Raw genomic sequence first — 24837 nt, forward strand, 5'->3', positions numbered from 1 at the left:
ACTCAGAAATTCACCTGCCTCTGCCTCCCAAGTGCTGGGATTAAAGGCGTGCGCCACCACCGCCCGGTCCTTCCTTCCTTTTTTATTTGTGTGTATGTTGATGTGGGTACACATGTAGTTCAGGTGCACACATGTGTCATGGGGCCAACCTTGGGTGTTGTTCCTTGGGAGCCATCTTCTCTGTTTATTTTGGTAACAGAGCCTCTCACCAATAAGGCTAGACTGGCTGACCATTGAGCCCCAGGGATCCACTCATCTCTACCTCCTGGTGCTGGATTGTGACTGCTACCCATGCCTAAGTACTTTACATGGGTTCTGGGGATTGAACTCAGCTCTTCCTGCTTGTCTTACAATCACTTCATCACCTCAGTCATCTCCCAGTCCCCTAACCTTCCCTTTGTGAGTGGTTAAAAAACTGTTTGGTAAAGTGAGAGCCGCCCTCTTGGTCATTTTTTTTTTCTTTTTTGAAAGTGTTGTAACAATCAACATATCTTCTTTATTATCTTTTTTCTTTTTTCTTTTTAAATGGGCGGGAGGTTAGATTTGTAACCAGTACATCTTGTTTCCCATGAAAGCAACATTAAAATCTTTCCGACCTGATTTTGACCTAGCAAAGCTCCATTTAATTGCGATGAAGGAAATAGATAAACTAGTAGTTAACCCAGATTCTCAGGATGAGGCCCACTGGGACGGGCATTTAAGAGCTGAAGATGGTAACTCTGATCACAGCTGCCTTGAAACTCAATAAGATAAAATAAAATAAAATAAAACAAAAAAAAAACCGAGGCAGAGAAATTTATAGGGTTTTCTGTTAGTGATCACAGTCTTCTGAGTGGAAAGCATTTCTTTGAAGTTTATGATGGTCTCCTTTTTTTGAAACAGGTCTTTTATAGATCTGATTATATAAATATTCATATCCTAGAGTGTCAGACTTTCACATTTCTTTTTCTTTAATTAAAGTTGTTTACATTTGTGCATTCCTTTTGTATGTAGGGGAGGCCAGGTGTGCCACACCACTGGTGTGGAGGTCAGAGGGCAGCTTTTGGGAGTTGGTTTTCTGAGGCTTGGTGGCGAGAACCTTTACCTGGTGAGCCATCTCTGGACTAATACAGTTCATATTTCTTTATTTTTTTTTTTTCCCCAACGACCAGGCCTCAGGAGCCATCCACTGTGTTTTTTGAGGCAGGGTCTCTCATTGGCTTACCAATTGATGTTAGCCTGGCTGGCCAGTGAGCCCCAGAGATCCTGTCTTAGCCTTTACTGACTGAGCTGTCTCCTTCCTTTAACCTCCTCTTTAGCTTTAAATGATAAAGAGTAGAAAGGATACTAACCTGTTGTCTCCTGTGATGGTTTGTATATGCTCAGCCCAGGGAGGTCATTGAAGTACAGCCTTATTACAATGAAATCCAATGTCTAAACATTGTTCTTATTTTGGGCTTGTACCACAGTAAGAGCCAAGATTTTAAACTCTACTAAATACAAAACAAACAAAAAGACTTTATATATTTATGTTCATTTAAGAAAATACTAGTAGTGATGTATTATTTTGAAATTTACACTTAATATGTTTGGAGTTATTTAAAATTTATATTGAGAAAAATGTATTTTCACTATTGCTGTAGACGAGCATCTACATAAGACTGTAAATTGATGTTTTATATCAAAACAACTTTTATAATACTTATTTTTAGTGTTATAATACTTTATAAATTTTAAGGAATATGACAAAAAAGGTATGTAGGTATTGAAGGGGGGTCTACGGGAGGAGTTGGGGTACAAAAGGGAAACAAGAATGTGATTTAATTCTATTTACTTAAAATATATTTTTTAATTTTTAATTTTTAAATTTATTTTTATTAGTTATTTACATGTCATATGGTTTCTCCTTTCCAAATTTCCCCTCCAAAAAACAAACAAACAAACAAAAACAACAAGAACGAACCCCTGTTGCCTCCCCCCTCCCTATGCTTGCCACCCTACCCTCTCCACTTATTAGCCCTGGCATTCCCCTACACTGGGGCACAGAATCTTCATGGGGCCAAGGGCCTCTCCTCCCATTGATGATCGACTTAAAATATGTTTTTAAATGTTAACAAATTCAGATAAATTGAAATCATGTAACTTTTCTCATCATAATGCAATAAAAGTTAAAAAAAAAAAGGTGTGGCCCTGTTGGAGTAGGTGTGTCACTGTGGATGTGGGCTTTAAGACCCTCATCCTAGCTGCCTGGAGGTCAGTATTCTCTGCTAGCAGCCTTCAGATGAAGATGTAGAACTCTCAACTCCTCCTGCACTATGCCTGCCTGGATGCTGCCATGTTCCTGCCTTGGTGATAATGGACTGAATCTCTGAACCTGGAAGCCAGCCCCAATTAAACGTTGTCCTTTGTAAGCCTTGCCTTGGTCATAGTGTCTGTTCACAGAAGTAAAACCCTAACTAAGACATCTCCTAAACTTAGTTCATCACTGAAAGCAGCTGAAAAGAAAGAACCCAGTGTGGCAAATACCCATAAAGACACGGCAACTTCCTTTTCAAAGACAAAGAGCCAAAGCTAGGGTGCAAGAGTTAGACTTCTCCATGACGAAGTTAAGGATTTCATAGGAAGTCCACTGAAGACGCTTCCTGGGACTGCTTGCTTGGGTTGGTCTTTCTCAGTAGCATTCTTCCTCCTAGGTTCTAGGCCTCCTGTCTCTCAGATCTTCATTCTTAGCATTAAAATACGTGAAACTTATTGACGCCTTAAGCCCTCCAGAACACATGGCAAAGCCCTGACCTGGAAGATGGCTGTTTTTGCAAACAGCCTTTGAAAAGGAAAATGAGCTGGCATCTTCATTATGGCCCGTGGTCCAGTCTGAGTTGTGTTTTATGAGAAGGAGTTTGGATTCTTCTAAGGGATGGCCTGGCAGTGGCATTGGGAAGGACAGACATCTCATTGAAGAGATGAGGGATGACCGGGCATCCAGGCCAGAAGTTCTACAAAGAGTCTGTGTGTGGTGAGGAGAGGCCAGGTGGGAGGGCCAAGGGAGCTGCCCCAAAGAAGGCTGAGGGAAACCAGGAGAGTGAGGATCTTTCCTGGGAGTCAAGGACACATACAAGAGGATATACAAATGAGGCTGGTTGAGATGGCTCAGTGGGTAAAGGTGCTTGCCACCAAGCCTGATGACCTGAGTTGGGTCCCCAGACCTACACTGTAGATGGAGAGAATTAACTCTTACAAGTTGTCTTTTGACTTCCCCTTGCCTGCTGTGGCACTTGCAGCTACATAGCTATGCATCCCTCAAAAGTAAATGTAGACAAAAAAAAAAAAAAAAAAAAAAAAAAATGGAGAGGAAGTTTGGATACAGGCATGGGCTTATTGAGGTCAGAGTGTTGGCCCCATTGTGAGAAGAGACCTCTGCCAGCCACAGAGAGAAGCCTCACAAGAAACTGCCCCGTTAAGGCTTTGATCTTAGACTTCTGACCTTTAAAATTGTGAAGCCACAGATTGCTGTTAATGAGGCAGCCATTGTGTGGTAGCCTGAGTGGATGGATGGAAGTATGAATGAATGAATGAGTGAATGAATGAATGAATGAATATGCCAGGAGATGATGAGAGAGATTGGATGAACAACTAGTGTTAAAAAGAAGAGGAAGAGAGAGATCTTAGTTTTAGGATCTCAGCCATCGGGTCTCCACACAGCTCTGCCCTGTTCACAGAAGCATGCAAACACAGACTTGCCTCCCACAGTCCCCCTCTTTCTGCTTATGGATTCTGTGCCCTTCCTGAGCTGTTATCTGCTTTTCTCTGAAGCAGAGTGTTTAGTCTTCCATGGAGAGAAAAGGAGGCCAGGAGGATTTATGGAGGCCTTGCAGGAACACAAATTCTGCTTTATTCAGACTGACATCATAATTGCACATGGATAAATCAGAGCAGAGTCCGGGGAAGGGCCTTCTGAGGAATGCAGCTCTGATGGTAGGTGATTTAGCTTGGGACTTAGGCAGAGACTGAAGGAAGCCACCTGCAGTGAGCTGTAAGGAGCTTGTATGAATGCTGACTGGAGCCCTGCTAGAGCCCCGTGTGGACTTAATCCTTCCTGTCCCGGAGCTATCCTGTCTGTCACTCCCCTGGGTCCTTGTCATATTTGCCTCCCAGTGTTGACTTCTATACTGACCCAGAACTGTGTGTCATTAATAGTTACTCAGTTAGGAGCCATGGATGATGGTCACTGTGTGCCAAGATTATCCCCCAGTCACTGGAGAGGAAGCTTCTTGCCTGAGATTTCTCAATACTGGGACCCTCAGCTTAGCTGTGAGCGAAAAGTAGATTCAGCTGCACTTTGGCTTTTTGACTGAGTTCTGGATCTCGGGCAGGCGGTGTGCTTTAGAGAACAATTGATTTGAACAAAGCCACATGGCTAGAACTTCCTTATAGTTTGCTGTAGTTGTCTGTGACCACAGTGGCTACTGAATACTAGAGATGAGCCAGATATGAAAGATGTGCTCTTGAAGTGTAAAATACGTGTTAAAAGAGTTCCAAGGCTTTGTATGACAAAGAGCTTGTAAGATAGCTAGCTCATTAAGAATTCTGAATGCAGAGGCTGGAAGAAAATGGCTCATCGGTACCTGTTGCTCTTGCAAAGGATCCAGGTTTGGCTCATCGCATCTACAGGGTAGCTCACAACTACCTGTAACTCCAATTTCAAGGAACCCCACACCCTCTTCTGACCTTAGGCATCAGACATGCATGTGGTACACACACACACACACACACACACACACACTCACACACATGCACAACCTATCCCTGGGGTGCACTGGCTCACCTCTTGATGAGCTCTGGACCACTGAGAGATCCTACCTTAGAAAACAATGTAGCTGGCCCCTGCTTAGGTTACCTCGGCTCTCCACACAAAAACCCATACATGTGTATGCATACTCCAGCTTCAAGTGTGCACCCCTCCCACACACGTGCACTCTCACACACACAAATGCAAACACATATAAAATGTTGAAGATGGTTTTGTTATACATCACTCTTTAAAAAAAAACAAACCTAAAAAATGAGCGAGAGAAAGAGGAGCATGGAGGGTAGGGAGGATGAGGATATGAAAACCTGCAAGGGGGTCCAGTCAGGAAGAAGTGCTGGCCATACCTGAGTTAGATCTCTGGGCTATATTAAAGGGCTCCACAAAGTTGCCCTCTGCCCTTCACATGCAGGCTGTGAGATCCCTCATAACATAATAATAATAATAATAATAATAATAATAAAATAATAACAACAACATAGGGAATGAGCAAAATAAAGAAGTCCACATTTCACAATGACTATTATATAAAAGCATTTGAAGAATGAAAACTATTTGAACAAAAGTGAGGGGGGCAAACAAAAATTGATACACTGTAGGTCGTCAAAATAAGATGTGTTCCAAGAAAAATACAGTGGAGGGTGCAGGGAGCAGGGCTGGTACCTGATGATGGAGAATTTCAATTATCTTCTTAAGGGATCTTATTTAGAGATGTTCTATCACCAGTGGTTAGGGACATTGCTTCAGCCTCACTATGTGATGGAGGGAAACAGAGAAGGCTCAGAGAGAGTGCTATACATGCAGCCTTCCTTGCAGGAGGCTAGCCCAGATGGAATGTTCTGGAAGAAGAAACTTGGTTGTGAGCAGGAGGAAGGAGGGAGGGATTCGGTGGCTGAAGCAACAGATGAGGACAACATAGAGTCTCAGAGAGCTCAGGGGACTCTTAGGGAGGTCCAGGCATGGTGGTCACCATCTTAGGGATGGTGTAGAGGGGTAGTGGTGTATAAGGATGCTCACCTTGGGGTATCCTTGGGCAGTAGGGTTGCTGCTAATCTCAATGAGTGAGTTCAGTGGCCTGGGAACTGTAGCTGTGCAAAGCTCACCCATCGCCCTTTGCATTTCTTGGGTCTCTTTGCTTTCCACTCGTATATTCTAGGCTTCTCTGCTGTAGCCATTGGTGTAGACTCTGGATCATATGGAGTCTGAGTCAGAAAAGAAAAAAAAGGAACAGAAATGAGTGCTGGGAAGTGGATGGGGATCGAGAACGCAGTATTTTAGCTACGGTATTTATTTTTCAGAGGCCAAGCGTGGGGAATAGCCAGAGAGATCACATGGCCTCCACAAAACGTGTATCATGAAAGAGAAATGACGTTCGCATCTCTCTTTCATCAGTACCTCATCTCCTGTAAGATGCCCCAGTTTCCTGAGTTCCTACTATGTGCATACTCGGGTTGACTTGGTATTCTTTTACAAGCACCACCCAGGCACCCATGTCTGTAGGCAGCAGCCTTTGTGCGCTAGCTCCAGTTTGCTTTTTTTTTTTTTCCCCCAGTCCAGCAGGATCTAGTTTCTTCTTTCCCACCAGCGGGGAGTGTTTCCAGGGTGATTTGTCCAATAAATTTGAGCCGGAGTGGAGTGTGTACAGAGTAACCCCAGGAAAGTAGCTTTCGAACTCCATGGGGTGAGCGTGGGAGGGCTCCCCAACCCTGCAGTGGCTGATTATTTTCCCCCACTTAAAATAGAGTTGAGGCTTCTGCTTTTGCCCAGTGCCAGGTATGGCAGCTGCTGGGGAGATGGGTTCTAATGAGCTCTGTGGTTTCATCTGAGTAAGGACGGTTTTTTTCCCCACTCATTTTTAATACTGGGAGAGAAGACACTTATCCCCTCCTTTACAAACAGATGAATTTTAGCTTGCAGCGCAGTGGGGGAAGGCCAGCAGGGAGCCAGGGGGTCAGGAGCGGTTGTGTTCAGCTACATAAACAGCAGCAATTAGTGGGTCCCTGTAAAAGACAGTCATGCGTGTTTGCTGTCTGGCATCTCTTTCTCTGGGAATCCGAGCAACACTGAAATTAATTATGAAGGCGGCAAAGGATATTTTCTGCTTCCTGTTAAATAATTCTCATCCACACAGGGGCACGTTCCAGTCGGATGCGTGTACACACAGGTTCTGGGGAAGAAGGCATGAAGCCAATTGATTTTCAAAACTTCCCACTGGGTCATGTTATTCATGCCAGGGTTCAGTCCTTTTCTACTGAGTTCTGGCTGGGGCTGGAGAGGCACAGCCCAAGCCCCAGCCACTTTCCTTTTCTGGCTTCTTTAGGGGTGGGAGAGCTTCTTTTTTTGCTGATTTCATGCTGCATGCTCACCCAGATTCTATTGTGTATAATGAAGTTTCCAAGGGCACTGCTGTGGACTTGTTAGTTTGCTTAGGGTTCATAAGAAGCCTAGGATGAGCAGGGTAAACAGTGCTGGCCTTTGCTTTCTCATGGTTCAGGCCTTTGCTCTAAGTCTAGGCGCAGAGGTTTGGTTTCTCCTGAGGCCTCCCGTCATCTTGCAGATGGTTGTGTCCTCGTGTGTCCTTAGATGGCCTCCCTTTGACTGTCCTGACAGGGGTGATGATGTTGTAAAGAGACATCAGTTCCCCTCCTTTTGGTGAGCAGACGATTTCCACAATAGTTTCCTCCACACTGGCATCTCCCCAGGAGTCTTAGGCTGAGAAAAGAGAAAATGTGCAGGCATGTGCCAGCCAGAGGGGAAGCTTGTCTCCCAGAAAGAGACTTCACGCATCTTACTACGTATCAGACCCTTAAAGGAGAGACCCTGAGCTGAGAAAGGGATGGCCCAGAGGTGGATGGGACACCTCTTGAGGAGGGAGGGGCTTTGGAGGGCACAAGGGGGCAGGATGGGATCAATGAGGGTCTCTCTGGCATGAGGGGATTCCTGGAGCTCCTGTGTTATTGCTGGTGATGTGAATTTTCAAACTCTCTCTCACTATTTAGCTGCAGGAAGGATAGCTGGATCCACATTTGAACTTGGCAGTGGTCCCTAGTCTCTCTGGTAGTACTCATCCAGAGCTGATCTGCTCCTGTGTACCCACTTTCTAGAATGAACATTTTGTCTAAGTAAATGGCTGCTGTAGAGCCACAGAGCACACAATTGGGAAAAGGCTGGGGTGGGGTCATCTGTCTGTCCATCCTTCCCTTCTTCCCTCTTCACATCTCTAGTTGAGAGCATGTTTATTGAGCCCCTTTTCTATTATTCTATTTTCTATTGACACAGCTGGGCACTGGGCACATGGAGATTGGTGCTAGAAGTGGGTTCTAGGGAAAGGTGAGCTGTGCAGAAGGGTGAGAAGACTCAAGTAGAATTGACCTCAGAGCCTGGGAGGGGAGGAGGTGGGAATATTGTGTACCTTAAAGGTGGTATCTTTATTGAAGTCCAGTGACTTATGGGGAAAGTAGACCTGATTAAGTGGGTTGTGGGTGTTTTGGCGGGGTTGTAGCAGTAAATAAGCTGCAGGGGACACTCTCAGGATGGGGTGCCCTTTAGAGGGGGCTCTGTGACATCTTCATCACAGTCATTCACCAGCTGAGTCTGTGTCCACAGTTTGTATCCACTATTCCCATATCCAGCCATGCAGCAAAGGTATTGTTCTTCTCTGTTACAGTTTAGGAAGTTGAGAACTCAAATGCTTATCTTTCCTCCAGGAAATCAGAGAGATGACCAAGAACATACTAGCTGCCTGTGGAGTGTTGGTGGAATTTTCCATTCTTCAGTCTACCCATCCACTATCCATTTATCCATCCACCCACCTATTTGCCCATCCATCCATCTACCCATCTATCCATTTGCCTATCCATGTATCAATCATCCATCCATCCATCCATCCATCCATCCATCCATCCACCCACAAACACCTTTTGTTACCCACAGCATCCCTTCATCCATGCTCACATTCCATCTTCCCTTATTATTAGTTCTTGCTGACCCTGTTTCCCTCTCTCCCTGTCCCTCCGTCACCTCTCTCTGTGTGTGGCTTGGAAATGTTGGGAGGAGAGCGTAACCTGAATCTGAGAGTGGAGTGGGAGTTGGGAGTGAAGTGTGTGTGGGAGGAGTTTCCAGGCCAGGGTGAGTGGGGACCAGAGCCGGAGATGAGGATATGATCAGTATGACCTGGGCAGTATGACCTAGGTCAGTGTGGTGGTGAGGGGTGGAGGGAGGGGGACTTAGGAGGTAGAGCTGGCAGGCCTTGGTGATTAATTAGGGATGGAGAGTTAGGGATGGGAGGGAGAGTGGAGAGAGAAGTGGAGGAGGCTGCCAGTTGGAACAGACTGTGGATCATGGAAGATACACAGAGGTGATAGACAGTGTTGAGTGGCCTTTGGATGATCCACACACAGATGGCTGCAAGCACATTATAGCTCATGTGAAGCAGAGTGGTGCCATCAGTCAGAGCCTGTGAACATCATCAGACCCAGGGCAGCAGAGAAAGGGGACATGTTCCTCTCTTAGGTAAGAAAAAGCAACCCGAGACCTCAGGTCCAGAGACCTGAGGCTCCGGTGGGAGGAGAAGCAGGAGGTGCTGTACCTGGGGGAAGAGGAAGTAGAACCCGAGAGAACTGGGATCCTAGATTAGGTCCCTGATGCACTAGGGACTGGACAGGGAAAGTTGCAGAGATGGGTTGCAAGGGCTTCCTGCCTTCTGATTTTTTTTTATCTTCTCTTGAGTACAACACAAAAGCCATGACAGGAATCTGGCAACCGTGCCATCAAGGGTTCATTTGTCTCTCCAGTACCCCAGACACAGGTGTTATAATTCCCTCTCCATTATCCAAGTCCTCGAGGAAGGCTTGAGAGGCCCAAGCCACTGGCTGGTACAGTCTGAAGTTCTGAAGTCGTGTGCCCAGCTTGGATCCTGATTGTGGCCAGTGCTGAACCTGTGTTGCCTGTGGCACGCAAGCTGAGGACAGGAGAGGAGCTCTGAGAACTGCCTCTGTCTTGGTGATTGAGCCCTAGGCCCTTTGTTCTTACTGTGGGGAACCTTGTAGTGATATGTTTGGTGGCCCATTTGTCTGCTCGGGTTCCATAATGGTATCCCATAGACTATATAGCTTAAATGACACACACTTATTTTCTTATGGTTCTAGAAGGTTAAGATTTGAAGTGCTGACAGGTTTCACCTCAGGCCTGTCTCCCTCTTTGCCATGTCCTCCCATGGCCTTTTCTGTATATAACTAAGAAAGAGACAAAACTTGACCTTCTGTTCTGTTTTCATATAGACCAGCAGCACTGGGTTAGCATCCTGCCCCTGTGAATGGGCTGTACGTGTAGCCTCCTCTTTCAAAGTCCTGCCTCCAAATATAGTCACGCTGAAGTTAAGACCTCAACTTACGCATTTAAGGAAGGATAATTTATTTTATAAGAGTTCGTAATTTCAAACCACGGCAGATAATCTGAACCCCTCCCTACACACAAGCTTGAGAAACCGTGATTCAGTTATGTTGTATAGTTGTTACCTGCAACAGTATCCAGTGAGTGTTAATGCGGAATGCCTGTTCATTAAAGCACGGAATATTAATTTCAGTTTAGCAGATAATATCCATTAAGAAACCAAAGTGCTCTGAACAGAAAGCTTTTTGGGGGCTCATTTCCACATTCAAAAGAAATCCAGTTGCTAGGGCCTCTACTCCCTGAGCAGTTAGACCCTTTATACATTACAATACAAAAATGCTTTGTAAGCACGAGCCCTGGAAGCCCAGCCTCTACTGTGAAATGTGTGAAATGTGTGTACCCTTCTGTGATGTTGAAAGGAGTCTATTTTTCTTTCAGCCACACAGAAGACTCATTTAATACCCGAGTTTGCTATTTAGCGAGTTGGCATATCATTCTGGATCTGGCTTCAGAAGGATGAATTTTAAAGACTGTCCAGAATCCAGGAGAAAGGGATGACTATTAACTCTGGTCCTGTGTAGACAGTTTCAACCAAGTCAATGTTTACAAATGAGACTGGGCTGGTAGACCTCTGCCTTGGGACTGAAAAGCGATGATACCATTTTGGGGAATTCGAAACACATAGAGGAGGCTTGTGCTCCTTGTCTGTGGGTCGAGGCAGTGGGTGTTGTTCCATTGGCTGACTGGAGCCAAATGTGTTCTCATTCTATAGGGCAAACCATCAAAAGGAACGGGGTGGTGATAATGACATAACGTAAGGAGTACTCGGAAGTGTAGGGCACAGTACTAAGTCCTTTCCTTCTGTCTTGTTCTAGAGAGCCACAGGGCCATTCTGTGCAAGGCAAAACCTCTTGTGTTCCTTTAGGTCTTCCTGTTTTAATTAATTAATTAATTAATTAATTAAATCTCAATGGACTTCCGTTCTTCTTAGTGGACTCATCTCATTATTTAAATGAGGTTTCGGTCTTGGGTCGGCTCCCGGTTTGTTTGGACAGGGAGAGAGAGGAAGGGTGGTGGGGACCATACTCTGATGAGTGCAGAAGTTGGTACAGAACCTGCTTTCAGCTGCTGTGTGTTAGACCTGTACATGGCTCTGCCACTTGATATGCTGGAAATATGGGGCAACCTTTGAACATAGATTCCTCTTTTCATTTTTAAAATTTTGTTTTATGCATATGGCTGTGTGGCCTGCAGGTATGCCTGTGCACCATGTGTGTGCCTGCTGCCTGCAGAGGCCAGCAGAAAGTGTCCTATCCCCTGGGACTGGATTGGCCCCAAGTGGGTTTGTAAGCTATCGTGTGGATGCTGAGAATCAAACCTTAATCACAGAAACATCTTCTAGACGAGAGTAGACACTTTTATAAAATTCTTAGAGCCTTGCAACTCAGATCCTTGCTTTCAATGATCTCAGAGAACTGGTTCTCTTGATATTCTCAGGGAGACATGTGGGCCTACATTGTCCCCTCTCCAACCTTCTCCACACTTCCCAACATGGAAGAACTAAAAGCCCCCTCCCCCCCAATTGGGAGCCCCTACACAGCATTGCCATGGCACTGGGCACTGACCCTCAGTGGCTTTGCAGTAATAGTCTCAGACACCAGTGTCCTCTCTCCCATGGTGCCAAATCTGCTTACTTTACAGGTTTTGGTGACATGTTTTTCCTCTGAAACTCTTTTACCTGGATGGAGAGGGAGTTATAGACATTTTGCTGCAGATTTCCCCTGATTTCCATCCTAGTAAACCCCAGGCCTCTCTGTGTTGATCACTGATTGCTTTTCCCTTAATCCCTGTTCAGTTCCCACTTCAGTTGCTGCACACACAGTTGATTAAATGGTTCTGTGTGATCAGAATGGTGTCCCATGTTTAAGCGTTTTCACTGTGGAGACGAAATGGAAAGGAGACTGTCCTTTTGAAGATGGAGAGAGAGCTCAATAGACTGCCCTCTCTCCCTGAGGTAGCTTTAACCCTTCGGGACCTTCTCACAGGGCTGCTGGGTAACCAGACGGGAAATAAGACATCACATGCTGGTGACATATGATGTTAGTTTCCTGGGCTACCGTGACAAATGGCCCCTGAGTTGGCTTGACAAAACAGGAAATTATTCTCCAGTACCTGAGATCCAAAGTCCAAAATCAACTTCATCCGTTCTAAATCAAGAAGACAATGGGAGCATATTACCGCCCAGAACCTTTGGGAAGGGCTTGACTTTGTTCTGCTCTCTGGTGGCTTAACTAATCGTGGTCTCCTTGTTCATGTTGCCACCTTCTTTGTTCACCTGTCTGATCTTTTTCATCCTCTACAGTCATCTGTGATGATCTTTGGGATTCACTCTATTGATGCAAGGGAACCTTCCCATCTCAAGACCGGATCATCATGTCCCCAAAAGACCCCTGTCTTAATTAGACAACATTTACAGGTTCCAGGGCTTGGAGCAGGAACCAGTGTTTGTGACTCCAGTTCCACAGTTACCATGTACCTCTTTGAGGCAGCTCAACAGAGGGGCTGAGGGCTTGGTTCCAAGGGAAGTCCTGAGGTGCTCCCTGCAGTGAGTCATTGGAAGTGCTCCCAGCAGTGAGTCATACCATTGCAATTTTTCCCCTTCCAAGGAGTTGAGAGAGCTGGAGAGGGTTAGGAAATGTACACATTCCTTGGCTTATGTTGGTTCAATTTAGGATTATTTCACAAAGTGGATAAGCATTCAATAAAAACATATACCTTGCCATTTTGCATTTGGGTCATTTCCTGAGCTGGCAGTATGTGATGCAGTAGTCCCTCTGGTCAGTGTTGGTGAGCATGACCGTCCATTTTGAAATTATGCTGACTCCCAAGCCAGGAGGAATGGTGTATTAGGGCATGCTGTATATTTTCTATGTAGGGTTTTTGGGCTACCTTGGGTTTACCAGAATATAGATTCACAATACAAAGAGGAGCCTGTGATGGTGAATGCTAGCTGTCAACTGACGGAATCCAGAATTACTCAAGAGACTGACCTCTGACCTTGCCTGTGGGAGATTGTATGAGCTGTCAAGGGTTGCTGGGATTGCAGGAAAGAAGTGAGATGGGTTCAGATAGAAGGTGGCCTTGCCTGTGGCTGGCAAGGAGATGGTCATGGAGTCTGGAAACGTACTCTTAAAAACTTGTATCACACAAAGGTCCACCCTCCTCCTCCCCTGGGTAGTTATTAGTGCCTTGTGGCTGCTGTAACAAGGTCTCACAGTTCTGGGCACCTGCAGTCTGATATCAAAGCCATGGCAAAGCCTTCTGCCTCTCCGAGGCCCCTCTGTTTCTCTTTCCTGGTTTCTAGCAGTTGCTCGTGTTCTTGGCTTGTGGCCCCATCTCTCTAAACCACCTCCTTCAGTCCTTCTCTTCTGAGCCACGCACCAGTTTCTCTCTGCCTCCACTGCAAAGAACACTTTGTTGGGTGTGTAGGCCCATCTGGTGCCTCAGGTTAGTATCCTCATATCCCTTAATCATGTCTACAGAGTCTCTTTTCCAAAATAAAGTCACGTCGATATGATTCAGGGATTAGCACTTAATGTCTTTGGATGGTCATTTTTCAGCCCAGGACAAGCAGTTAATGAGTGAAATAAATTATCTCAACAGTAACTGTGTGCTTTTTTTTTTTTTAAGGTCATATTTTTGCTAGCTTTTTAGACTACCGTTTGTCTGTGGCACTTTCAAGGCCTCATTGCCAAAGGGCTTTAAAACACTCAACAGGGTCAAACAGGGCAGCACTCGGCTGTGGCTTTTCAGCATCTGTCCATCCCCCAAAAGATAGATCTGTCTGTCTGTGTAATAGACATACAAATCTGTACGTGCATATATGAGTGTGCATAGGGTTCACATGTATGTGTGCGTATCTGCATGGAGATCACTAGTCCACCATGGCTGTCATTCTTTAGGTCTTATCCCGTTTGGTTTTTGAGACAAATTCTCTTAGTTGCCTGGAACTTGCCAAGTAGGCAAGCCTGACTAGCCAGAGAGCCCTTTGGGATCCATCTGTCTCTCTGCTTCCCCATTGATAGGATTACAAGCATGCAGCACCATGGTGGCTCCCCTCCCACTCCCCACAAGGGTTCTGGAGATTGAACCCAGATCCTCAGTTTACAAAGCAAATGCCATTTTTCCAGTCTCAGAAACACACACACACACACACACACACACACACACGTCAGGAAGAAGTACAATTGATAAAGCTGTGATGTTAACAAGTAGCATGAGTTTTTACATGAACCATAGCCAGGAAGTAACTTCTGCTCCAGTGGACTGTAAGCTCTGGCCTGGGAGGTCAGAATGGGACAGGAAGGTGACCTGCTGTGAGGTAAGAGTGAGCTAGCCTCCTCCAGGGTGTGTTCCTCTTGCTGATTGCCTATGATTGGTTTATTCTTCACATCTCTGGATAAAGGGTGTGGAATTCCCAATTAGGAGGAAGTTGGTTCTCAGGAAGCCATACTAGAGTCGGAAGTTCACAGCTACGCTCACCTCAGCCTTCTCAATGGCTAGTAGCTGCTCAGCCACTACCGTTTATGATGTAGTGTGAGGTTCAGCAGGAGCAGGCCCTGTATTAGCGATGAGCATCTTAACACCTGCAGAGCCTCAGTGTGCTGGATGGGAAGGAACTTTGGGGGGCTCTTTGGAACCCTCTCTTGAGTTAGTCTGTCAGGGTTCAGGGACATAAAATGGCAGGGAGGGTGGCTGAAGGACTCGGGATGTTGTAGACCAGTCTCTGACCAAACATTGGAGACAGGCTACATATCCTAGGTAGTTCATGGTGGGGCCAATGAGAAAATGTGAGTGAACCCCAAAACATTTCACCCAGAAACCAGAGCTACAGCCCCCTCCATCCAATTTCTAGGTAGAGTGTAGACTGAATTCAGGGGAGGCCTGGACAAAGGTCATGGAGTTGTAAGAACATTGATGCTGTAGGCCAGGCTGTGTGCTAATGGCCAGAGTTTTGCTAAAATAAATTTTCTCATTTTCCTTTTATTAATAGTATCTTTGTAGCTCAATTGAGGTTTAATTGACAGCCACAATGTGTATGTGTTTATTGTGTGCAGTGTGGTGTTTTGATAGGTGTGGATGTTGTGAAATGATTTCCATCCTCTGGCTCATTAACATCCCGTCACCTACCCAGCAGTTCCTGTGTGATGAGTGTATGGAAGTCCACAGTGCGTTTCCAATTAACCACAGCCTCCTTGATGTTTGTGAGGTCTCAGGTTTTAATTATCAGGAACGATGTCCAGAAGATACCATCTGAGCCTCTCACTGCAAGCATTTGTATTTGCTTACGGATTTACCTTGCATTTATGTGTGGGGCTGCCTGATGTGAAATTGTGCTGGGTACGGAGGAGTAAACGGGAGGCCCCTGGGTTTCTGCTGCACCCAGGGGCTCCAAGCTCTATTCCAAAATATCCTTTAGAGGTAGCAGTTCTGGGCACAAGGAAGGTGGTGTGTCAGTGAGCTGAGAGGAAGCAGGGATGGGGAGATGGAAGAATGAACTGGCATGCTGTTCACAGCTGGTCACACTGAGGGGGTCTAGGGGGAAAGTGGAGGTCCCCTTCAGGACCTGGATGGAGAAGAAGTGACTCTGAAGCAAAAGAGAGAACTGAGGTAGTGCAGATTTGCATGGATAGAATCCTCCTTTCTGTCTGTCTTTCCCATGTTTAGGACAAGGGCATGTGGAACATCTATGGGGGATTGATATGAGAGGCTGGATCTCCACAGTGGGGTGAGAACTTACCTGAAAGGTGATTTGCCAGGACAGGGAGCCACCACTGGAGGCCAGAGACTGTCTCACCTGGACTGTGCAGGTCACAGAGCTGGCTGAGCTGAGGCTGTGAGCTGTATCTGATGGTGGTCTCCCTGTGCCTAGAACTGAAGATGGGGGTATAGTGTAGCTGTTTCTGAAGTGGGGGGCCTCAGGGTTACCTGAAGGAAGGCAGCAGGTCCCATAAACAAGTGGCAGAGTCCTCAGTTCCAGAAGACATTGGTGTCTCATCTCTGCACCCTCCCTGTGGAGAGCCAAGTTTGACGAGTTGTCCAGGTTTGCTTAGGTTAATCTTATTTTTCTTCTTTAATCGAGAACTTTATCTCCTGATGTTCTGGTTTGTTTGTTTTTTCATTTGATGCTATTTGATGACCTAGTTAATTTTATTCTTGGTGCTGGAGATGGAACGCACGGCCTTGCACATCTTAGGCAGGAGCTGTGCCGCTCAGTGATTCCCGGCTCCTAAGCTGCTTCAGACTCAGGTCTCCCCCTGCGGCAGGAAAAGAGCTCTGTATCCCACCCCACCCCCGGAGTCCTAGAGACTCCCCGGGAGTGACCTTTGTCTACCGTTTGTCTACCGTGTCTGACGACAGCCACACTTTCCGTTTCACCTTAGGTAGCCATCAAGGTCATTGATAAGAAAAGAGCCAAAAAGGACACCTATGTTACCAAAAACCTGCGTCGAGAGGGGCAGATCCAGCAGATGATCCGACACCCCAACATCACACAGCTCCTGGACATCTTAGAGACAGAGAATAGCTACTACCTGGTCATGGAGCTGTGCCCCGGCGGCAACCTCATGCACAAGATCTACGAAAAGAAACGGCTAGATGAAGCGGAGGCCCGCAGATACATCCGGCAACTCATCTCTGCGGTGGAACACCTACATCGTGCTGGGGTGGTCCACAGGTGAGAGTCAGGCATGCCCAGACCCTGGAATCTGTACTGAGTAGATACCCCTAGCAAGGCTTAACAATTGCCACTCCATTTACAAAGTCATGGTTTTGTTCTGTGAGTTGGATAGGATTCAAAGAGTTGAACTAAGAGCCCCAGTACCTGAGCCTGGGTCTTGCCTCTGCTCTGTAATGGTTCTTGTTCCTGGGTATGTCACTTCACCCTTTTGAACTCAACTCAGTCTCTTCATCTATGAAATGGGAGTGACGGTACATGTCTCCCTGGTGAGCTACTGTTAGGCAAGAACACTAAAGGTGCTTGGTACAGAGTAAATGCCAGGCAAGTGTTTATGTTCTTATCATTTCCAAAGGAACTTATCTTAGTGTCCCTTCCTGTTGCTGTAATAAAATACCATGACTGAGGCAACTTCAAGGAGGAAGGCTCAAGTTTTTAGGATACATCTTGTCAGTACAGGGCCATCAGAGGTAGCAGGAGCTCGTGGAGAGCTAAGAGCAGGGAGCGCTTGCAGAGTGGTGGCTAGCTCACCTTCCCCACACTTAACACAGCCTAGGGAATGGAACCGACCACGGTGGGCTGAGTCTTCACTAATCAAAACACTCCCTCATTGAGACTTTACTCAGGAAGGTCTTAGATTGTGTCAAGTTGACAATTAAAGACAAAATGCATTGTATAATGTGTGAACATTTCAAAGGATAAACAAAAGTATTGCTTAAAAACAAATGGTAAGTGTGCAGAGCAAAACAAAACAAACAAAAAAACAGAACCACAGAACTCACGCAGCACAAGCACGAGACCCATTACCCAGGTGCCTCGAAGTTGGCGAGGCACCGTGGATCGCATTGGCTCAGAGATTTTATTGTGTGCTGTGTGATGGTAGCTGCTCTGTAAATGCTTTGTTCCACTGAGTTGGACTCACCATTTGGATTGTGACACTTGCCCTTAAAATGAGGTGTATTTCCTGGAAACCTAACAAGCCTTGCGAATAATAATGAAGATCAAGCTTGCTTATACCAGTTTGTCCTTTTGTGGGAGGGAGGTAGAAGGGGAGTGGATGGAGATTTATAGCAGTGCCATTACTGATGTGCAAGTCTTTGTACAAAAATAGGCTTAAACTAGATTCCCGTTCCCCCTTTTTCTTCAAGAGAGTACTGAGTGCTTGTGACCCTGACAGAGAACCCAAGTTTGGTTCTCAGCACCCGTATTGGGTGACTCACATTGCCTGCAACCTTAGCTCCAGAGGACCTGATACCCTCTACAGCCTCTGTAGACATGGAACTCACACAACACACACATCTTCCACGTCGTCTCTTACACATACATATATGTGCATAATTAAAAATAAAATCTTAACAGAGTGCTGGGTGTGGTGCCACATGGAAGGTTGAGGCAGGTAGAACTCTGGGAATTGAGGCTAGCCTGGTTCATACTCTGAGTTCCAGGCCAGTCAGGAATACATACTGAGACCTTGTCTCAAAAGGAAAAACACAAACACAAACACAAACAAACAAAACCCAAAACAAAACAAGAGACATAGAGAGACAGAGAGAAGCTCTCTAATAAATGTCTTGGTGGTTATTTTTTATTTTTACGGAATTGTAAGTAATTACTATGTTGTTTGTCTGTCTGTCTATCTATCTATCTATCTATCTATCTATCTATCTATCTATCTATCTATCTATTTTTGGCTTTCCGAGACAGGGTTTCTCTGTGTAGCCCTGGCTGTCCTGGAACTCACTCTGTAGACCAGGCTGGCCCCAAACTCAGAAATCTGCCTGCCTCTGCCTCCCAAGTGCTGGGATTAGAGGCGTGCACCACCACTGCCTGGCAAGTAATTACTATGTTGTTGAGAAAAATTGAAAATCATTTAACTCTCATTTTAAAAAGCAAAATCAAGAGGTAAAATGTGCATGTATATATTTTTTACATGCACACGTGTGCCTTTAAATGCATGTTTAGACACTGTAAAACTGAGATGTGAAGTTCACAATATAAACACACAATTTGCTTGTATTAAGTGTATTCAGAGTCCTGCAACCATCCCTACATCCTAGTTTAGATTTGTTTTTGTTCCTCACTAAGCAGCCATGTTCCTATGACAACCATTTGGCCTTCTTCCCTCCTGCTACCTCTTGCTGTTTATCCACTGCCTGTCTCTGTGGATTTGCCTGTCCTAGATATTTCACAGCAATGGAGCCATGAAATAGATGGTCCTTTGTTGTTGACGTCTTATGCAGCATAGCTTTTCAGGTTCCTCCCTGTTAGAGCTTCTTTTAGTTTTCTTTTCCTCTTCACAGGTAAATAATATTTCAGTGTATGGATATACCACAGTCTATTACTCTCTTTATCGGCTAATGGACATTTTGGTTGCTTCCACTTTGGGGCCATTGTAAATAATGCAATAACAAGTCTTCCTAGTGGGGCTTTCTGTGGCCATGAGTTTGTGTCTGCTGCTCCCAGAGACTTCTACACAGGGCGTTAGTGGGTCAAGTGTCCCCTCTTTGCAGAAACATGTATTTTCTTAACATACATCTTGAATGCCACCTCTTATGTTTCTGAAAGTCATTCCTTTCTGACCAGTGAAGGACTTTACTCAATAAACTCCAGCGCTTCCACTTTCCAGGGGCAGTGTCCTCCCAGTGAGATTGGCACCTTGGGATGTCCTGCTCTGTTGTAACCCAGGGTTACCACAAGGATATCCTGTTGCTTAAGGCTGTTCTGGGCAGGCTGGGGCTCACCACCTATCACTTCCTACTGAGGTGAGAATCCACTCCATATATGTAGTCTTAGTCACACACTATCAGACAGCCATGCTTGTTAGAACTTTTGATCAATAAGGAAGAGAATTTGTAACTTGGAGGTGTGTGACATTGTTTTTGGCTTATGTGTCCTGCCATGTCATTCCCTGGCAGTGTAAGGAAATGAGGTCTGAAAAGGTGCCTGGATCCTTCTTTGTTTGACAGGGGCAGAGACATCATGACTGAATCAGCTTGGATTACAGACTCCATGGGTCACAGCAGAAAATATAACCAAGGGGTTCAAGCGGTGGAGTGTCCCATGGGAGTTGGTGTTTTTTTTCCCAGGGTTCCATGCTATCAAAAATAAGACAAGTGACAAGTGACAAGCTTCTCAGGGTTGGAGGACAACAAAGGAGGCTCCTGCAAGTCCTGTGAGGTGCATATGGGTCTCTCCTGCAGGAAATTCTCAACAGCCCCTCTAAAGCAATTTTAACAAAATCCTCAGTGCAATTACTGTCAGAATGTCAAAGGAAGGAATTTAATAATGTTTTGATAGCAGAGACAGGATGCTTTTAAAAAAAGCCCTCTCATTTGTAGCTTTCTCCTTCTTCCTCTCTCTCCTTGGAAATAGCTCTATAATCCAATCCTGGTGAGGGCTCCGGTCTTTTAAAGTTAGGAAAGAGAGAGCAGAAAGATAGAAAAGTATAGCTTGCTTTTCTCTCTGCAAGTACGTGTGTGTGTGTGTGTGTGTGTGTGTGTGTGTGTGTGTACACGTGTATGTGTAAGCACATGCATATGTGTGAGAGCATGTGTTAGCATGTGTGTGCCTTTGTGTACATGCATATGCAGGCCAGAGACTGACTTTGGCTCTTTTTCAGTTGCTTTTCCATCTTATTTTTGAGACAGTCTTTCACTTGGCCTTGAATTTACTGATGAGGTTAGACTGTCCTGCCTTCTGTTTCTTCTTCTGCAGCATCGTGATTACAGGCATGCACCTCTGTGCCTGGCTTCTATGTGGGTATTGGGAACCTGAACTCAGAGCCTCATGCATGTGAGGCAAGCATGCTAGTAAATAAGCGATTTCCTCAGGCCCCTGGAAGTCATGTTAGAATGTGTCACCCTACATAGACATTAAGTATTAAATATTTCTTATCCTATATTCACAGGTGGCTTTTATTCAAATGTCTTGGCTTTCAAAAACTTCACAGGACCGACTTTTAATGTTTTTCTATTTAGGGGCCATCGGCATATTTTTGCCTGTCACTTCTTTGGTCTCCCTTTTACCCTAGTGGTGGAGAATTCTCTTTTTCATATGCTTGTGGAGGAGTAAAGTTCATAAATTATTCTGAAGTTAGAGTTTTCAAACGAACGAGAGAAGTTAGCATTTCAGAGAAGGCTTGGAGTCTCTGGTGGAAAGACTTGTGAGGGAATAGATTGAACCATGCAAAAGCATTGGAAGGGATGTCGCTGGCGATGCAGATACTGGGCTCTTGGTTCTTGAGTTGCAGGATGTTATAAGCTCTCAGAGTTCTGAAGACTCAGTCTGGGTCCTCATATTGTGCTTCATCCACTGAGACATTGCCCAGCCCCCAGACTGTTTTCTTCCCTCCCTCTAAAATATTCTCCCAGCTGGATGCCGCCATCAGACAGTTTGCCTGTTGTACACAGAGCTCGACTCTGTCATTCAAAGTAACAGATTCCAATCAAAGTCTATAGACACAGCATTCCAGAGCAGTGTCACACCGGCTGTCCCTAAGCAGGAAGAGACAAGCCACAGGCCTGTGGGACCAGAAGAAAGGGCTCCATGATCAAAGGAGAGCTGCAGCCCCTGCTTAGACAAGTGTTAGCACCTCCCTGCCCAGGGCCTTGACCCTCCTCATTCATCAACAGTGGGAGAGGTATCCCCCCCCACTGAGGGGGAAGGCGGTGGGAAAGAGAGGCCCTTTGTTCTCTTGAGGTTGACGTGAGGCAGGCACCACCTGGGCTGGTTGCTTAAATCCTTTTAGCTTTTAGGAGTTGTTTCTCAGCAGAAGAAAAGGGTAAGCCGGTGAGAGGTGGAATTCTGTCTGCTCCCACCCAAGAACTGCAGGGGATCCCAGGCCTTCTGTAGGGAGCAAAGGTTGTGTGTGTGTATAGTTAGGTTTGAAAAACAGAGTCTCGCAATGGTCAGTCTTGCCACAACTGTAGTCCATGCCTTCCTTGGATTGACATGTATGCTCAGCAGCCTGGACTCCAGGATTGTCCAGACCACCTCTCTCTAATACTGTCTCCACTGCTTCCAGCCTACAGTGGGTGAGGGCTCAGACTTCCTTCGTCTTTTCTGCTCTGTAAAGATATTGGATCATCCAATGTATGTGATTCTGTCGGTTGACCTGTATCATGTATTCTGAGCAAACGTCTCAATAGAGCTCAGTTTGCAGGAGTGTTGGTCCCAGTCCAGGATGAGCTCTGGTTGCTCATGGTCACCACTGTCCTTGGCTGGTTGCTGCCTTCACCGTCTTTCTCTGTTACCAGTTCAAGTTAATGCTCTGGGAAGCTCTTCCGGCCAGACACCGAGGCTATGTACGCGCAAAGCACCCGTCTGCTTCCCACCTTCATGGTCCTGGGTACGTTTTGCCTGGTCTCTGTTTTCTGCCCAGGCTATGGCTATAGACCTGAGCTCTAAGACAATGGATGTTGTCCCAGGGGTCTAGGAAGGAAAATGCAATGAATTCAACTAGTGTCAGCTTTCTGCATTGGGATGGAACTTTTCGGAGAGCAGTCCGAGGTTCTTTCTGGAATATTCCATAGTCTCCTCAGGATTTCAGGTGGGAGTTTCTTGGTTCATTTAGTGTGACTTTATTTACTATATTTTATTTCTCTTTATTATTATTTTTTAGCTGATTAGCAACTTGCTTGTGGAACATTAGAGGAAGTAAAACTTTTATTTAAAAGAAATAGCTCAGACTTAACAGAATAGACCTGTGTCTTACCACCGTGCAAATAATCAAATTCACAAATCCCTTGGTCTCAGTGCTGGGCTTTTAAAGCTAAGACCTAACCATAAACTGCAGCTCACTACAAAGTGCCAGTTGCCTTGGGGAATTGGAAGCTTTTCTTACTTTTTGTCTCAGCTTATAACTGAAATACACCTGGCCACATGTATGCTCACATCCACACCTGCTCCCCTCTCTAGCACCCATCTCGTGTGCCCCCTTGTTGCATGGGATCTGTGTAATTGTTTGCACCCAATCAGTACCCAGATGTCTATGACAACAGGAGTCCTTTCTGACTCTCTCCTCTGTCACACTTCTCTGTCCTGGAAGGCGTTAGCTGGAGTTCCTTATAGCCAGTTCCCCCAAATTCAAGATCAAGATCACGATCTTTTCCAAAAATTCCCAGGAAAAGTTTGGGTGGGTGGAAAAGAAGAGCCTTGGGGTGAACTTTTAGTGATTAGGGATGACTTATTCTTTGGGAAGGGCCTAGAACAAAGGACCCATTGGCAGGACTCCTTCCTGTGGGTCCACTGTGCATCTCTGTGAACCCCACCAAACACTCACTTCAGTGTGAGGCATGGCTTGTGGTTGATTCTCCCTGGAGCTAACCAATCAGCAGAAGGGTCCAGGGGCCTTTTGTTCAACAGTGTCCTGGTCTGTCTGTAGTCCCCCTCCTAGCTAACTCTCCCTGTGCCTTGACCAAAGGCAGCTCCGGCAGTATCTTTCTATCAGTGCTCTTTGTTGATCTGAAGACTCCACTGCCCTCCAGCCCAGTCCAAGAAACCCATCTCTGCCTTCCTCTAGTATAACAGCCTGTTCCATCCTCCATCTTGTTTTTCCTAAAAGTCCCTACCCTACTTAGTACAAAAGGTTTCAATGACTCTTTCCTTTTAAAGTGTGATGCTTTCATAGGAAAATGCAGTGTGTGAAGGTCAAATCAGGGTAATTAGCAATCATCATTTCAGAAATAATTTCCTTATGTGGAGAAGATTCCACAGCCGGTCTTTTAGCCATTTTTTTTTCAGTCTACACTAGGTTGTTGTCAACTGTAAGCACCCTGCCCCTCTGTACCTTGTTGATCTGTTGATCGCTGACTCCTCTCAGCCCTCCTTCCCCAACCCTGCCCAGATTCCGGCAACCACTGTTGTGCCTCTAGCTTAGAAGAAACCTCTAGCTTTGCATCCACAAATGGCTGGGGACATACAGGATTTTTCTTCCTGTGTTTGGCTTATTTCACTTAACACACTCCCCATGGTTACATATACAAAGGAAATATAATGAGCAGTCAATGACCTTAGTTGTCTATCTCAGGTGACGGACAAAACAATGTGGCACATACCCATGGCCCTCTATTCGACCTTTGTGGCAACATGACTGAGCCTGAGGACACATTAATCAAAATAAGCCTTTCTCCTCTTCGAAGCCCTATAGCCCAGAAAAGTGACTTCCATGACTAGCCCCAGACAAGCTTCAGGTTCCCCTGCTGTGAGGAAGTGAACCCTGTTTATGCTTTATTAATGTTGTAAGATAGAAGGAAGCCCTCCCTCTTTTCCTCTCTGGTTAAAAAAGTGATGAATCCAGGCAAGGACCACTAACATGTGAGCAAACCTTCCTTTACCTCCTGCTGTTGGAGCCTCTCTCTCTTCCCTTGGGGTAAATCTGGCATATAACACAGCCAGGCATTCAATCTTGTGATAGATGGAGACGAGGTGCCACACTTGCATTTGGGCCATAGGAGTCTGATGGAGCTGGATTTTCTGGACAATGACAATAATTTTTAAAAGGTATATTATAACACAAATGTAAAAAAGCCTTATGAACACAAATGTAAAAAAAGCCTTATGAATAAATTTACCCTCCTTTTTCGCTCAAGACTATGCCTTGATTTTGTGATTTCTCAGGATCATTTGTGGCCTCTTTGATTATAGCTGAGCAGCTGGACAGCATTTGAGTGGCCCATTGTTCAGAACCCGACTTGGATAATAATGTCAAATAATGAAGGCTGTGCCTCAGTGAATACCTGAGGAAGGCCTAGCATGTTCTTAACACAAAAGCATAAATAAAGGCTACTTTGAAAAGATTTTTGACTTAGTTTGTAGAAAAATTACACAGAAACTCCAAGGTCTTTCCTTCCCTTCCCTCCCCTCCCCTCCCCTCCCCTCCCTTCCCCTTCCCTTCCCCTCCTCCCATTCCCTCCCATTCCCTCCCCTT

General features: G+C 45.6%; 1 protein-coding gene across 2 annotated transcripts in view; it reads left to right on the top strand.

The window, feature by feature from the left end:
- Positions 1 to 24837, top strand: part of Hunk (hormonally up-regulated Neu-associated kinase) — a 113426-nt gene that overhangs the window by 30981 nt on the left and 57608 nt on the right. For both annotated transcript variants that reach the window (XM_031364361.1, XM_031364360.1), the window contains exon 2: positions 16618 to 16910. In XM_031364361.1, the coding sequence (XP_031220221.1) occupies positions 16618 to 16910 (293 nt within the window). The remainder of the gene's footprint in view (positions 1 to 16617; positions 16911 to 24837) is intronic.

The sequence above is a fragment of the Mastomys coucha genome, unplaced genomic scaffold (genome assembly GCF_008632895.1).
Source record: "Mastomys coucha isolate ucsf_1 unplaced genomic scaffold, UCSF_Mcou_1 pScaffold12, whole genome shotgun sequence".
Classification (NCBI taxonomy): Eukaryota; Metazoa; Chordata; class Mammalia; order Rodentia; family Muridae; genus Mastomys; species Mastomys coucha.